A 16,381-nucleotide genomic window follows, 5' to 3' on the forward strand; every position below is an offset into this window, starting at 1 on the left:
ACATCCATAACTTCAAACTCCTTCAAGGCAGCTTCAAAAAGATGGGAGTTAGCAAAGTATGTCAACCAGTTAAAATCATTCGCATGCAAATGATGCTACGTTCCATTTTGCTACACAAAATATATTCATAATGTGCAATATGTGAAGTGCAACTGCTTTGTAACATTTTACGCCTCTGTGCAGATTATTCCTGTTGACAAGCTTGTGAAGGGCAAGTTCCAGGATAACTTTGAGTTTGTGCAATGGTTTAAGAAGTTCTTCGATGCAAATTATGATGGGAAGGAATATGATCCGGCGGCAGCTCGACAGGGACAAGAAATGCCCACCAATCAGAGTCCAGCAGCAGCAGCAGCAGCTACAGCCAACAAACCAAAGAAACCCAGCTCAGGTAAGGAGAAAGACCAAACAGGAAGTTCCATTTATTTAGTCTTATCCTAGTGGTTAAAATAGCATACATAAATGTCCAACTAATATTCAAGGAATGATTTATCATTTTAATAAATATCAACTTATTATTTATTTTTTTGGTTCATGTATTCCTTGATCGTATAGAGACTAGCATTATTGTCGGAAGCTAGCTGTCCTAATGCTAACAGGTGCATGACAGCTGCAGCTGTTATGGATTATGAGGCCAAAAAATGTGGGTGTGACCCAGTCACGCACCAGTGAGCCAATCCTACATGCTTTAGCTGCTTTAACATGTGTGAGAATAACTGGAGCCTTACAATGCCTGTGCATGGATTTCTGTTCGCTTCAGACACAGGCATCACACCTGCAGTCAAGCCAATGGCCCCTGTTGGTAAGATATTAAGAACTGTGAGTTTTAGTACAAGCACATTGACAACAAGGTTGCTTCACCTCTGGGCGTTTTTCCTCACATTATGGTGATTCCTACATTTCCAAGTACTGCACATTTTAAAAGAACAGTCATGCAGTTCTCTTTTGGGTCAATGGCATTTGTTGGTGGAATTATTATAGAAGTATATTTTTCCTTTAAGTTTCTTTTTTTTTTTTTTTTTAGCTTCTATTTATGAAATGAAATCATTTAATAATTTATTTAATTGGTCAATTTGAGGCTAGGGTTGACCCTTATCCTGGAGTCAGGTTGATGAGTATGTTTAACAAGGTGATGGATGTTCTTGATGTTCAGCTCCACAGCGTTCAGCCACAGCACCTAAATCTGCACCAAAAACAGCTCCAGCTGCAACGCGAGGCACAGGAACAGGCAGCGGGGACGAAGAGAAGGGAGCACTCACTCAGATGGTATGACTTTACAAAAAACAGTAAATGAGAAGCATACATGCATTTACTTAAGCATCATTTTCACTGTTTTCAGATGCTTTAATTTTAAACTTTATTAAATCAGCTTACATAAAATAGGTCACAGTTGGTAGTTGTTTTTAATAATAATAATAGTTGTTAGTACTGGTAATGATAGTTGGGTCAGTATCACTGTAGGGTGCCTTTTGGTGTCCTGTACATAACTCATTTGCCATGAAAATTGTGTGTATATATATATATATATATATATATATATATATATATATATATATTTTTTTTTTTTTTCATTATTATTTTTTTTTATAATCCTGTTTAAAAAATGACAACATACCTTTCAGAAAATATCATTTGCATCTTAATTTTGCAATAAAAACATATTTAACAGATGTGGACATATCTTATGATTTATGCTTCGAATAATGGCCCATAATTATCTAAAAAAATGTGTGGGAGCTCAGCTAATGTTTCTATAGTAATTGAGTGTCTACTATTTATGATATGACATAAAGCGATTGGGAAATTGGAACAACATTTTTTGAGTATTGTGAGGGTTGAAATGCACTCTAATGGTGATACTGACCAAGTTAGTAGTAGTTGTTGTTGTTGCTATCATTATTACATTACATTATATTATTCATTTAGCTGACGCTTTTATCCAAAGCGACTTACAATTGCTATATATGTCAGAGGTCGCACGCCTCTAGAGCAACTAGGGGTTAAGTGTCTTGCTCAGGGACACATTGGTGTCTCACAGTGGATTCGAACCCGGATTCGAAAGGCATGTGTCTTATCCACTGCACCCCTTATTAACAACACCCCTTATTATTATTATTATTATATTTTTTATGCTCATCTGTTCAGATAAATGACCTGAAGGCCACTATTGCTGACATGGAAAAGGAAAGGGATTTCTACTTTGGCAAACTGAGAAACATCGAGCTCATCTGCCAAGAGAAAGAGGGGGAGGGTGATCCTACGCTGCAAAGGATTGTGGATATCCTGTACGCCACAGATGTAAGTGTACGTCGCAGTGTCGAAAGTCTCATACTAAACCGTCTTCAGCCCGCTGAGTTCTGTGGTTTTCCGTCTTTCAACAGGAAGGTTTTGTAATTCCAGAAGATGAGGCAGGAGAACCAGAGGAGTTTTGACCAATCCAGGGGTGACTGTTTTTTAAAAAAATGACCCTGCTGGACCCACAAATGTACATTCTGGCTGATTCCTGCTGTTTTGCTGCACTTGCCTTTGGTCCATCATTTTGGACTTTGACTTTTGAATGTCTTTTTATTCAGGGATATTCTAAGCCTTTAAATTTCAGCTTTTTATTGACCATCAAAACAAAATTATTTTTGTGAAAGACAAATAAAGTACTTATCAAAGGCTGTTTATATAAAGCGGATCACTGAGTTCTGACTTGCCAGTGACTAAACTTTTATTAAAACATAAGCAAACTATTCTGATCCATTCATTCTGTAGTTAAAAAAAATAAAATACAGCAGTCGGGTATGCGTTATCTAGTTTCTGATCTGTACATTTGACTGCTAGTTGACCAGTTGTGAGTGAAGTTCACTTCCTCTAATAAGCTCTGAAGCAGGATGTGTGTCAACCTTTTGCATTTCCCTTTCACAAGCACATGAGACCATGATGAACCACTTGACAGTCATGAGAGGCTTTGGGTTTGTCTTAACTGGCCAAAGCTGTTGAGCTGCAAATACCACCATCTTCAGGCAGCTTTTGATGCAAAATCAGAAAAAGTTAGGCATGCTTTATTTTCCATTCAGCATCCCGCTTTTGCTATGTATTAAAATAATTTACTTGAAAAAAAAAGTACTTAATTTGTGACTTGAATAAAAGCAAAATATGTTGTAAATCAGTCCACAATTTAGAATTAGGAAGCAATCATTTTTCCCATGGTTTAGACTTTCTGGGCATTTGAGAAACCGTGGGCTGTACATTACAAGGTTTTATGTCCAGCTTTTGGAGTCCAGGAACCTCCTCTCCTGCTTGAATCATGCGGAACACCTCTGGAAAAGAGAGGGACGGCTGCTCCGCGATCACATCTGCCGCATCTGACTCCCTCTCTCCAGCCGCCTCCACTACATTCTGCTGCTCCATCGCCACAGCTCTGTGGAAGACCATTCAAAGCCATTCATTAAAAGTTAAAGCAATTAAATCACGTCGCTCCTCGGAGATTTAAGTTAGTGATCAAAGGTGATGTACCTGTTACTGAAGAAACTTTTCAGTAGCCTAAATAGTGTTCAGGGTATTGTGCCTAAAGAGTTTCACTTCCAAAATTGCAAGATTTAAGCTCTTTGACGCAGCGTCATATTTTATTTAAATAACTAGCACGTGCTTATTTATTAGATCTAAATAAGTTAATATTATTAGGAAATGCTCAGTTATAAAGCATCCTGCCTTTTGTCGCTCGACTTCCGGATACGTCTCCAACCCGTCCTCCACTGATTTTAATACAAAAGTCCCTCAGTCAAACGCACTACCGGCAAATACTCTTTGATTTTAGATGATATTCTTAGATTTTTATACGGATATAGATTTTAATAGACAAAAAATACTGATAGATTTTTAATCATTTTATTAGGAGGAGACCGGGTATGGTTGCAACATGGGGAGAGTTGTAACAGCACATTTTCCACCTATCAGGGATAATTTAATTATTAACCCATCCTCCTCAATCTTATATAAATGGTTGTCAAAGCTGTAAATAGATATATGAACTATTAAACTGTTGCAGATTAAATCGTGTAACTTACTTTAAAATACATTGTAGATTCTCAGGGCAAATTGTGATGCATTTTTAAACTGCTAATTTCAAATGGTTATGCTAATAGCCTACAGCTAACAGAACATTAGATGACAGGGTGGGGTAAGTTGTGACACATTTTAGCATTCCTTGCATAGAACTGAGAACTTTCATGTTGCCTGACTATATGGAGCTTTTCTGGCAGCTCAAAGCCAAAGGAAATGTGGGTAAAATGTGCCCTATCTGGTTTCTTTATCCACCAAGCCTACACTCTAGGTTAAAAACATTGGGTTGACACCACTGTGAATCTGACTGAGAAAAATCATACATAAGCACAAATCTCACACACAATTTTATTTTATTATTGTTTATTTATTTTTATTATATCTGCATATTCTTTATCTCGTTACACTGGACTTGAGTGTTTAGTAAGCATAAATCAATTAATAAGGGTTGTGATATTCTTAAATTCTTGAGGTATGAGTTTTGAGGTATGAGTATGAGTACATTTTGTCTAACAATTGGGGGGGGGGGGGGGGGAATAAACATAACATTTCTAAAGAGTGATTTTTGAAGGGGACAAATAATACAGCTAAAATTGTACTTCTATGTATACACAGAGGAAAGCCTTACTGCTATTAGTGCGGCAGGGAGACCGTGCCAAATGTAACCAGATCTCATAAAAGTGCACATAAATAGTATGTCAAATGCAGATTTTCATGAGACCTGGCTCACCAAATTAGACAATGAATCGATTGAATAAATGACTCAACGAATCAGACATTAAAACAGGAGCTTGCTGCCACCTGCTGGCAGTTGCAGTCTCACTTTAAAAGCATTTTATGTTTTCTGACATTTCTTTTTTTCTGTGTTTTAAGTTTTCTATCTAGACCATTAATCTTATAATATTATTTATGCAGTTTGTAAGTAGGCCTACAAATGATAATTAATTAAACTATACTATACATGTCTCTTTAAAAACCTTATGCCACGTAGCCAATGTAATATTTATTTAGTTAGGCCTAAGTGTATCCTGTGTATTCTGACACATACATAAATGTCTCTGGACTAAGCCCCGGATATCCACTCACCCTAGAACTGCCCTGCCAAGTAACATCTAACAATAAAATACTGGAAAAAGTTACAATTGCAAAATCATTTTTTATAGGCAGATAATGGTTTCCTGTTTTTTTTTTAAAGTATTATAAATGTTTACACATTTCCCATGTATTGTTTTCTAAGCATAAAAGAAGAGGTTGCCTGAGATAGTACAGACTGTGGGAGGATGGACTTGGCCCTCTACCTGTCACCCTACCTGTGTTTAAGTCAATCATTAATAAGCGAGCTCAGAAAGACGGTCCTTAGGAAGCCACCTTGGTATAGATTCGTCATAACTCTTTGTACACAATTACCTATTTATCTATGCAACTGGGGTTTGTGTCTAAACTGAGAACAGATACGTGGGTATTCAATTATTTTGATCCTGACATCTAAGGGCTCCTAATTGAAATTCTTGTGTTTTGTGTGATTTTACTGAACGATGGGGAAAGCAAACAACTGCACATTCATGGGAGGTGGGATTCCTCTGTCATCTGAGTTCTTTAAAGGTAAGAGATTTAACACACCATGATGAAAGGTGCAGATGTATCGAGCCGAATGATGTCTGCTGTCTGCTGCTTATGGAGCCTGTTACAATACTGAAAGTAATTGTCCCTGGATAATGACAGGAATGACAGTATGTTGCAATGTAAGACATGGATGATTACATGTTGTACAATTTGTATATGCAGTGAAATCTGACAACACAGATTAAACTGCTTATCAGTCAACAATATCCACAAGCTATTTGAGTCAGCTTGGTACATCAACAAAGGTTTTATATTGGCATTGATGGCTCCATGAAGAACTTTTAACATCCATGGAACCTTTCCATTGTACTAAAAGTTTTATTGTGGTGGAAATAAGTTCTTTAGATTATTGAAGTACTCTTTTAAAAATGATTATTGTAAGAACTGTTCATTGAAAAATTATTCTGGGAAACAAAATGGTTCTTCTATTGCATTGCTGTTAAAATGCCCCAAAGCTTTATTTTAAAGAGTTCGGTTTTGTTTGTTCTGCTTATAGTGATCAAGAATGATCTCTGGCTGTTCCTCCTTCCTGCTGTGTTTGCTGTGCTTATTCTTGCTCTCTTCATGGAGGAGATTGGCTTTTTTCTGCGTCATGTCCCCTCTCAGCGGCGTAGATGTCTCAGCCTGTGGATCCTGGGAATATATCCAGTAAAGCATTATCTTATCATTCAATTCATTCATTTCATTCCTTTAGTTGTCCTTTGGTGACATTTTCCATCTTTGACAGGTCTTCGGGATGACGTCTATCATTGCACTATATGTTCCACGCTCCTCATTTCTGTGCAATTTCATTGCATCTCTGTGAGTGACTTTTGACTTCCACTGTTGTAATCACATTGTACATGGCCAGTCCTGTCTTTATGGATTGTTTTGTATTTCTTGGCAGTTATCACTCCATTACACTCTTGAAGTTCATGGGTCTTATCAAAGACTTCTTCGGTGGAAAGACTCGGATGCTGGAAATGTTAGCAGGGGAGCAGGTGTCTCCAAACCCCTTCCCTTGCTGTTGCTGCTGCTGTCTTCCTCTCTTCAACATCAACGAGTACTTCACATACACCTGAATACATTTTTAACTTGAAGTAATGTTATTATAATTGGTGTGTTTCATTAAAACAGTGAAATCTATATTTTTGTATTCCATAAGGACCAGCGTGGGCTGGATGATGGCTGCGGTTCTTCAGCTCTCTGTGGTCAGAACAGTCCTGTTCTTCCTCACTCTTGTCCTCTGGACTGATGAGCAATATGATTATGGGGTTGTGAGTACAATACTATTGTTCTATGCTTACTATAGTGCAATATTTTTATGATAGACCTAGAAAGTTAGAAGATTTGATTCAATCAAAAAATTATAACTCTCTTCTTCAAATTCACAAAATGTTTCTTGAATAGTTCTATTCATAAGGTGCTTAAGCATTATCTTTTATTTGAAGCATACTACAGGTCAAAAGTTTGGAATTAAGTTTTCTTTTAAAGTTTTTTTAAATACAGTAAAACATCTGTTTTTTTGCTCAACATTTTGTGGAAACTGTGATATATTTTATGTACGATGTACAAAATAATTAAACAAAAACGTTTTGTTTTTTTTTACATTGAAAATTACATTGATAATAATTAGAAATATTTCTTGTAGGCCAACTATTGTAGGCCAATTATTTCTGAAAGATTACGTGACACTGAAGACTGAAAAGCTGCAGGAAAATGTTAAATAAATTACATTTTAAAATATATTATATTACATAAAAAATTAGTGACTGACATGACCAGTGATATTTTAAGAATTGGCCGTGTGGCAGGGTTTTCACCGGTTTAGGGAAAAAAAAAATCACACACTTTGCAATGTAGATGTGGCTTATTTTCTGAACTACTTTATGTGTCTCTTTATAATCTGTTTCTCTTAGGTGAATTCAGGTAATCTCAACATGTATGTCAATGCCATCATTGCCATATCCACGTTTCTGTCTTTCTATGGCTACTTGCTGTTTTATAAAGCCACAAAAAAAGCATTGCCTGGATATGGTCTTCGAGCCAAGTTTATTTGCATCATTGTCATCCTGGTCCTTTGTGGACTACAGAGTGGAATTTTGGAGACCATGGGTGCCCTGAATGTCATCCCCTGCACTCCTCCCTTCTCTGATCTGTTTCGATCTCAATGTAAGATTCATAAAACATAACTATTGATTTCCCAAAAGTTTTTGGATCTGGAATCTGGTAAACATCCAATTTAATTCTTTCATTTGGTCTCTCTTTCCTGTGATCTCTTTAAGTAATTTACCACTATTGTGTACTTGTGGAGATGTTCTGCATCAGCCTCTTTGCACATCACACATTCCGGAAAGTTGAACCCTGTCATGACGAGGCTGAAGAAATAGAAGTTGATGTCCTAAGAGTTCTCAATGAAAAGGCAATTCAGACAGAAGATGAGCTGCCAATCGCTGTGCAGCTCTCCTCTCAAGAAGACGATCCATGCTATTCTAACCTCGGATACAATAGTGACAGTGAAGACAGCCTCTGTAAAATTGAACACGCACCACTGGACCGCTTCCCCTTCCCCTTACACCACAAAATGCAAACTGTGGCGAACACTGAGAAAGTGTGTACAACACCACCTGAAGACTCCATGAGTGTGGACCGGCCGACAATTACTGTCAGTGCTGAAATTAACCATGTTAACAATGGTGATGTTACTGTTGTATAGAAGAAAATGAGAGAAAAAAATGTATATGTTTGTATAGATGTGACATTATGCGATTTTATATGATTTTATACTCCACTGGGGCCAGGAAACTAAATTAAGGTATTTAAAAGTGAAGTGTAATGAAATGTAAATCTCACCAGCATAACAAGCATAACAATTGTTTTTCTTTGTAATCTCTAATTCAGTACCTTAAGTTTAATGTTAAATTCACTATTTAAATGTACTGTTTAGCACATTTTTATAAAAAGTACACAGTGATTTATGATATATAGGTAAAAAAAAAAAAAAAAGCTACATACCGCTATTTACAAGTGGTTAAATTGTGGATGCTGTCGAGTTAACATTTGAAACTATAAAACCTAAAGACGAACCAGGGTAGACTCAATACTGAATTTACTCCAGTCAAAAATTAAATATGACACAATCCTGGCGATTTCTTGGCCGATTAATTTTTTTGCAGACACTTCACGATTTGTTGATTAAAATTGTAATGTTTTTGTTCATCCAAAATACAATAAAAATAAAATAAATACTAAATAATACAAAAACAAATAGTGATTTTTAGTGATACCTAAAGTGACACTCAACAGTGATGCGGTCAATTGGATTGACCAATAGCGTTAGGTGTTCTTCTCCTAGCTACAGCTCGATCAATCATCAACGCGAATGCCGTAAAGCGTTTTTCCGGCATTGGGAATCCACCCTGAATCCACCCAGCCTGCTCGAGGCGACCATGGCGCAAGATTTGAAAGGTACGTTAGGCTTTATTTTGTTTTCTTCCAATAGCAAACAGTGCTATTAAGATGCACTCTCCAAACACACTGCAAGGAACAAACGTGCGGTTTTAAATACTGTTATACTAGGGAGCTTTTAAATAGTTAATAATAACATTACTCGTGTAGATCCAGCGAGTGACACTAACGTGTTTAAGGTTACAGTAGTTTCTTAAGGAATAAACATTATAGAGCCCCATACGTATGGTTTAAGATTGCAGGGTGTCTTGCAAACTTTCATGGGAGGACCTCCAGTCTTTGTGCCGCAGAAAAAGACTTGTTTGCAAACAGCTGAGTGTGACAAAGAACAACTTTAATGACTTTGAAGTGGAGTATCTGTGTAACTACAAAAAACACAAGGTAAGATATTAATTATGCATTGTATGTACAACTGTGATCTAGTTATTTGTGGCTCCCACTGTTTCTCCTTATGTAATTTTCCAAATTTGCATGATTCGTATAACCATAACCTTTAAAAATATGCCTGTTCAGGGTCGAGAGTTCTTCCTGGTCAAGTGGAAAGGCTACACGGAGTCAGAAAACACATGGGAGCCTCTCAAAAATCTTAAATGCTCAAAACTCTTACACCAATTCCGAAAAGACATGAAGACGGCTCTGCTTCAGGCCAACGAACCGCTTGATTCAGAGTCTTTAAGTGCCCCTATTGTCTCCTTCCTTCTCCAAAGGGCCAAGCAACGTAAGAAGCTTCAGAACTGGGAATACCTCATGAACCAGACCTGCAAGCAGAAAGGCCACATATTCGTCTGCAATGAGGTCGACCTGGACGGGCCTCCTAAGAACTTCACCTACATTAATGAGAATAAGTTAGGGAAAGGAGTGAATGTGAATCCAGTGATAGTGGGCTGTGAGTGTGATGATTGCTTCTCTCAGCCGGTTGATGGCTGCTGTCCAGGGCTGCTGAAGCATCGGAGGGCATATAATGGCAGCAGACAGGTGAAAGTGATGCCCGGTTTGCCGATCTACGAGTGTAACTCAAAGTGCAGATGTGGGCCAGACTGTGTGAACAGGGTTGTGCAAAAAGGTATTCAGTATGATCTATGCATCTTCAAAACGGCCAATGGCAGAGGTTGGGGAGTGCGGACGCTGCAGAGGATTTACAAAAACAGCTTTGTTATGGAGTATCTTGGAGAGGTAAGCAAGTTAAAGGGATTGTTCACCAAATAAACACCATTCCAAACCTGTGTAAACACCGAAAAATATTATATTTAATATGGGGTCCAAAACAGACAAAAAATGGTACAGATATTTTTACACAGAATACCCTCTTTTCTGTTACTCAGAAGAAAGTAAGTCATACAGGTTTGGAATGACATGAGGGTGAGTAAATCATTGCAGATTTAGAATTTGTATTTATTTTATCCCTATAAAATGTTTAATTTCGATGAATCCTGTTCTGTGAATGTTGTTTCCTGACCTGCTGTCAGCTGTGTGTTGCATCAGATCATCTCGACAGAGGAAGCAGAGAGGAGAGGAGTGGTGTACGATAAGCTGGGCGTCACCTACCTGTTTGATCTGGACTATGTGGATGACGTCTACACCATCGACGCGGCTCATTATGGAAACATTTCTCACTTCGTCAACCACAGCGTGAGCACTAACTAGCTGTACACATCATCTGAGCTCTCTGTCAATAATTTGGAACAGATTTTTGTAAAGGAATTTTTATTTATAGAAGGTATGTTGCATGGGTATATGTTTTCTTGAAGTTAATTGTTAACGCATTCTGGCATTATAGTAATCTGTACTTGCAATGTTTAGGAAAATAACAGTAATGAAGAAATAATGTATCATTTGAGTATATGAAACAGTAATATGAATAATGTGAATATTTCATATGAGTATAACATAACAATAAAAGAATCATAAAGGAGAACTCATAAGGAATATAAAAGAAACATAACCACATTGGAATTTTGCATACATCAGGTATTAAACATTAACATTGATGATGATAATAAGAAATGTTTCTTGAGCACCAAATAATGATTTCTGCAGTCTCATGTGACACTGAAGACTGGACCAATGTCTGCTGAAAATGTATTTTTGCCGTGACAAGAATAAATTAAAATCTATTAAATAGAAAATAATTGCTTATCCTGTATATTGTATATTTGTATAAATAAAATTAATATATTAACATTTATAACTTAAAACTTCACAAAGCATGAAATTAATTAGTCTTTCCATTGTTTTTCCAGTGCGATCCAAACCTGCAGGTGTATAATGTTTTTATAGACAACTTGGATGAGCGCCTTCCCAGAATTGCATTCTTTGCCAAACGAGGGATCAAATCAGGAGAAGAGCTCACCTTTGACTACAAGATGACTGGTAGGACATTGTTTTTATTCTTTTGTTTGTTTGTTTTTCATACATTTTTAGGTGTGGGACTATTTATAATAAAAAAAAAGAAATAAAAAAAAAGAAATATATATATATTATTTTATATTTATAGTACATTTAGAGTAAATGCCTAATGAGTACTCCTAATTTTTGCTGCAGTTGAGCCAATAAATGAAGAGAGTTCCAAAATGGACACAGAATTCAGTTGGGCTGGAATTAAAGGATCACCCATCAAACGAATCCATGTGGAGTGCAAGTGTGGAGTAAAGAACTGCCGCAAATATCTGTTTTAATTCAGCTCACACACAATCATGTGTACCATCACACGCATCAAAACACATGTGAAGATCATATTTCATGAAATTATTATTTTTTTTCATATAAGTTTATTTATTACTTTACATGTGTGTGTGTAAATACACACACACACACACACTTTATATAGTTTTAAATTTTTTATGTGTGATGCTTGGTGGCATTTATTAATTCAGTTAATTAATTCAATCCATTTTCAGCACTTTTTTTAATAAAATTACTTTTTACCACAGTTATTATGCCCGTTTTATGTCCTTTTATCAAGTTTATAAAATAAAACTTTTGAAACTACAGTATATGAGGTGATATAGATTCTCACATCGAGGAATGTTGCTTAAAGGGTTAGTTCAGCCTAAAATGAAAATTATGTCATTAATAACTCACCCTCATGTCGTTCCAAACCTTTTAAGACCTCTGTTCATCTCCCGAACACAAATTAAGATATTTTATTCAGCATTGTCTTCTCTTCCGGGTCTGTTGTGAGTGTGTTCATGACGCTGCTGACGTGTTTTCTGGTTCACCCAATAACAAAGATAGCATGTCAGAAGCGTCATACGTCAGCAGCGCCACTTCAGTGTTGTGAACGCGCTCACAACTAGGGCGGTCACTTTTGTGAAAAAATCATTTTCGATTTTTAAGACATAAGTGTTCATTGAATCGATTGTAAAATCGATTTTCCATGTCTAAAAAAAAAAGACGTTTCCTTTTTCAACATCAAACAACGGATGAACGTAAAGAGAGCGCTGGAAACGCACAAGTCAGCAATATTTTTTATTTATTGGCATGAAGTTTCGTGCAGAATAAAATTTTCAGATCCACATTTTCGGGGTCCAGAGCAGAGCGTTTTTTATTCACTATATGTCCAGTTGTTGAGAAGACGCTCCGTTTTCACTCATTCTCCGTCTCCACTGATGTCCCAGGGACACTCAGGTACAGCTTCTGTCTAGCTTTCTGTCTAGCTTTTCTTTTTCTGCTTGTTTGTGAGATTTGTTATATCTATATTGTTATATCTTAATTGTTTAAATATTCTAAAATTAATAGTGTACATATTTGGTTAAAATCGATTCTCTGTTTTCATTTTCGAAACTCTTTTTGGTTGGTCCGATCGATTGTGCAATCGATTTTCGAACTAAAAGTGACAGCCCTACTCACAACTGACCCAGAAGAGAAGACAATGCTGAATAAAGTTGTTATTTTTGGACCAAAATGTATTTTCGATTCAACAAATTCTAACTGACTCTCTGATGTCACATGGACTACTTTGATTATGTTTTTCTTACCTTTCTGGACATGGACAATATACCATGCACACAGTTTCGATGGAGGGACTGAGAGCTCTCGGACTAAATCTAAAATATCTTAGACTGTGTTCCAAAGATGAACAGAGGTCTCATGGGTTTGGAACGACATGAGGGTGAGTTATTAATGACATAATTTTAATATTTGGCTGAAATAACCCTTTGCTTACCTCTATAGATGGTTATTTGCCACCAGATGGTGCTATTGTATTCATAACACCTTATGTTTAATATAAAGCAAATTTATACAGATAAAATAGCAACAAGGGAGTTATACACACCAAAAAAACAAACAAAAAAACACCTCAAAAGATCTAGACCTCAGAAGATCTAGTTTGTGAAAATGACAAAGATAACCATGTCAGAGCTGCAGATTATTATAGGTGGAAATCATATGTATATCAATTTATTTTAAAGTTACAGAGGGATTTTGTGAGTGGGATTTTGTATGATTGTTCCAAAAATGTGAACCGTAGACACACAAGGCTTATGTAACACATACAGCTGACTCTATTCATGTAATATACAATATATATAGATATTGTATATGTACAATGCTACAAGACAGAAATAATGTGTGCTGTGAATATGGGAGAGGGTGCAGCAGAACCTTACAGATAGAGTCATCTGTCCTCGCTTGATCTGTGGCCTGAATCCCCAGCTTGGGCCAGACAGACAGTCAGCTCAGCTCAGCTTTAACCTCCCATGAGGAGGTGAGATTCCTCTGGGAGGAATCTCCCCCCGTCTCTCTCTGCTGTTGTGGTCTTCCTTCCTGCTATCATTCTGTTCATTTATCTATCCATACCTCTTTTTACAGTTATCTTCTCCCCTGTAGAACCTGCTTATATGTTATACAGTATAACATCCGGATATTCTCCTCTTTCCTTCTATCATGAGTCAGAGGGCGAGTGGTTGCCTTTATTGGATTTGCTGTGGATCAAACCTTACTAAGCGTAGATTGGCAAACATTAATCAGTTGACCTCACACATATGGTCTGAGCATCTAACCATGGCCAATCTCACGCCGAGTGGACTAATGTTCACCCACTGCATGCTGCTCTTCACTGGAACCTTTATTAGGTGCTCATGCAAATATTCTGTAATTGGAAAGATCAGAGCAACATTGTGAAGACCTGAATGAACAGATTTGTTTTCTCATGAAAATCTAAATTGTTGATCTATCAAGGGGAAATGCCCATCCTGTTTAGTTCACTGTCACTTTTGACACATTTTAGCTGACTCACTCTGGTACTTCTGCTGTGCAGAACATCAGCCATAAGTATCAAGCAGATTAAGGTCAAAGGTCAACTCATAATCCAAGTTCTGTGCCTGTGAAATGGCAAAATTCAGGATACACAAAGTGTTATCAAAACAAGACTCTAAAACTCAATCAAGAATTATTTCTTACTGTGCTGTTAAAAGGTCACATAGCATAAGGAGTCAAAAATGCAACAAAAGTAAACTTTTATTGTCATGTTGGAAAAAAAATCCTGTTGATTTACAGATCAAGATATCTGAAAGCTGACTCACGCCCCATCCCCCCCCCCCCCCCCAGTTTTTCCTTTGCCCCTTTCATCATGCATTCACAAATAAACAACTCCTGAGTTGCTCAACTAAAAGTTCAGTCTGATGAATTTCCTCCTATGATAGATGGGTGCTGTCTATTGCTCTTGTAATAGTTAGCTGTATGAGTGGAGTGGCTTGTCATATTGAAGCTGTTTTTCATACAGATTTTTTCATTCTTTCAGCAGTTCAGTGAGCCAGCATGATAAAATCACATACAGTATTGTTCAAAATAATAGCAGTACAATGTGACTAACCAGAATAATCAAGGTTTTTCGTATATTTTTTTTATTGCTACGTGGCAAACAAGTTACCAGTAGGTTCAGTAGATTCTCAGAAAACAAATGAGACCCAGCATTCATGATATGCACGCTCTTAAGGCTGTGCAATTGGGCAATTAGTTGAATTAGTTGAAAGGGGTGTGTTCAAAAAAATAGCAGTGTGGCATTCAATCACTGAGGTCATCAATTTTGTGAAGAAACAGGTGTGAATCAGGTGGCCCCTATTTAAGGATGAAGCCAACACTTGTTGAACATGCATTTGAAAGCTGAGGAAAATGGGTCGTTCAAGACATTGTTCAGAAGAACAGCGTACTTTGATTAAAAAGTTGATTAGAGAGGGGAAAACCTATAAAGAGGTGCAAAAAATGATAGGCTGTTCAGCTAAAATGATCTCCAATGCCTTAAAATGGAGAGCAAAACCAGAGAGACGTGGAAGAAAACGGAAGACAACCATCAAAATGGATAGAAGAATAACCAGAATGGCAAAGGCTCAGCCAATGATCACCTCCAGGATGATCAAAGACAGTCTGGAGTTACCTGTAAGTACTGTGACAGTTAGAAGACGTCTGTGTGAAGCTAATCTATTTTCAAGAATCCCCCGCAAAGTCCCTCTGTTAAAAAAAAAGGCATGTGCAGAAGAGGTTACAATTTGCCAAAGAACACATCAACTGGCCTAAAGAGAAATGGAGGAACATTTTGTGGACTGATGAGAGTAAAATTGTTCTTTTTGGGTCCAATGGCCACAGGCAGTTTGTGAGACGACCCCCAAACTCTGAATTCAAGCCACAGTACACAGTGAAGACAGTGAAGCATGGAGGTGCAAGCATCATGATATGGGCATGTTTCTCCTACTATGGTGTTGGGCCTATTTATCGCATACCAGGGATCATGGATCAGTTTGCATATGTTAAAATACTTGAAGAGGTCATGTTGCCCTATGCTGAAGAGGACATGCCCTTGAAATGGTTGTTTCAACAAGACAATGACCCAAAACACACTAGTAAACGGTCAAAGTCTTGGTTCCAAACCAACAAAATTAATGTTATGGAGTGGCCAGCCCAATCTCCAGACCTTAATCCAATTGAGAACTTGTGGGGTGATATCAAAAATGCTGTTTCTGAAGCAAAACCAAGAAATGTGAATGAATTGTGGAATGTTGTTAAAGAATCATGGAGTGGAATAACAGCTGAGAGGTGCCACAAGTTGGTTGACTCCATGCCACACAGATGTCAAGCAGTTTTAAAAAACTGTGGTCATACAACTAAATATTAGTTTAGTGATTCACAGGATTGCTAAATCCCAGAAAAAAAAAATGTTTGTACAAAATAGTTTTGAGTTTGTACAGTCAAAGGTAGACACTGCTATTTTTTTGAACACACCCCTTTCAACTAATTGCCCAATTGCACAGCCTTAAGAGCGTGCATATCA

General features: G+C 37.2%; 3 protein-coding genes and 1 long non-coding RNA gene across 9 annotated transcripts in view; 3 read left to right on the forward strand and 1 right to left on the reverse strand.

Annotated features, from left to right (window-relative positions):
- Positions 1-2,672, forward strand: part of LOC127963955 (microtubule-associated protein RP/EB family member 1-like) — an 82,543-nt gene extending 79,871 nt beyond the window's left edge. For 2 of the 6 annotated variants that reach the window (XM_052564062.1, XM_052564067.1), the window contains 3 exons: positions 1,151-1,263; positions 2,143-2,295; positions 2,379-2,672. In XM_052564062.1, coding sequence (XP_052420022.1) covers positions 1,151-1,263; positions 2,143-2,295; positions 2,379-2,429 — 317 coding nt within the window. In that variant the 3' untranslated portion in view covers positions 2,430-2,672. Of the gene's footprint in view, positions 1-757; positions 800-1,150; positions 1,264-2,142; positions 2,296-2,378 lie in introns of all 6 variants that reach the window. The other 4 variants (XM_052564061.1, XM_052564066.1, XM_052564063.1 and 1 more) reach the window with 3 other exon arrangements.
- Positions 2,585-5,217, reverse strand: LOC127963960 (uncharacterized). Its single transcript, XR_008154937.1, has 2 exons — positions 3,499-5,217; positions 2,585-3,403 (listed from the first exon to the last, which is right to left on the reverse strand). It is a non-coding gene; the product is annotated as an uncharacterized LOC127963960 (long non-coding RNA).
- Positions 5,218-5,276: 59 nt separating this feature from the next.
- Positions 5,277-8,849, forward strand: LOC127963950 (organic solute transporter subunit alpha). Its single transcript, XM_052564057.1, has 7 exons — positions 5,277-5,646; positions 6,164-6,315; positions 6,395-6,468; positions 6,554-6,709; positions 6,812-6,923; positions 7,566-7,818; positions 7,932-8,849. Exons 1-7 carry the CDS (start codon positions 5,580-5,582, stop codon positions 8,360-8,362), a joined length of 1,245 nt encoding a protein of 414 aa, XP_052420017.1. The 5' UTR covers positions 5,277-5,579; the 3' UTR covers positions 8,363-8,849.
- A 112-nt stretch (positions 8,850-8,961) lies between these two features.
- Positions 8,962-12,043, forward strand: suv39h1a (SUV39H1 histone lysine methyltransferase a). Its single transcript, XM_052564054.1, has 6 exons — positions 8,962-9,114; positions 9,350-9,495; positions 9,628-10,287; positions 10,597-10,743; positions 11,355-11,484; positions 11,656-12,043. Exons 1-6 carry the CDS (start codon positions 9,096-9,098, stop codon positions 11,787-11,789), a joined length of 1,236 nt encoding a protein of 411 aa, XP_052420014.1. The 5' UTR covers positions 8,962-9,095; the 3' UTR covers positions 11,790-12,043.
- Positions 12,044-16,381: the final 4,338 nt, after the last annotated feature.

Source organism: Carassius gibelio, chromosome B8 (genome assembly GCF_023724105.1).
Source record: "Carassius gibelio isolate Cgi1373 ecotype wild population from Czech Republic chromosome B8, carGib1.2-hapl.c, whole genome shotgun sequence".
Classification (NCBI taxonomy): domain Eukaryota; kingdom Metazoa; phylum Chordata; class Actinopteri; order Cypriniformes; family Cyprinidae; genus Carassius; species Carassius gibelio.

Bases quoted from the DNA above. Each gene is read 5' to 3' on its own strand.
- LOC127963950 (XM_052564057.1), top strand. From the start codon at position 5,580: ATGGGGAAAGCAAACAACTGCACATTCATGGGAGGTGGGATTCCTCTG. The intron at 6,316-6,394 runs GTAAAGCATTAT...CATCTTTGACAG, and splicing joins GGATCCTGGGAATATATCCA to GTCTTCGGGATGACGTCTAT. The intron at 6,710-6,811 runs GTACTTCACATA...GTATTCCATAAG, and splicing joins CCTCTCTTCAACATCAACGA to GACCAGCGTGGGCTGGATGA.
- suv39h1a (XM_052564054.1), top strand. The intron at 10,744-11,354 runs GTGAGCACTAAC...TTGTTTTTCCAG, and splicing joins CTCACTTCGTCAACCACAGC to TGCGATCCAAACCTGCAGGT. The intron at 11,485-11,655 runs GTAGGACATTGT...TTTTTGCTGCAG, and splicing joins CTTTGACTACAAGATGACTG to TTGAGCCAATAAATGAAGAG.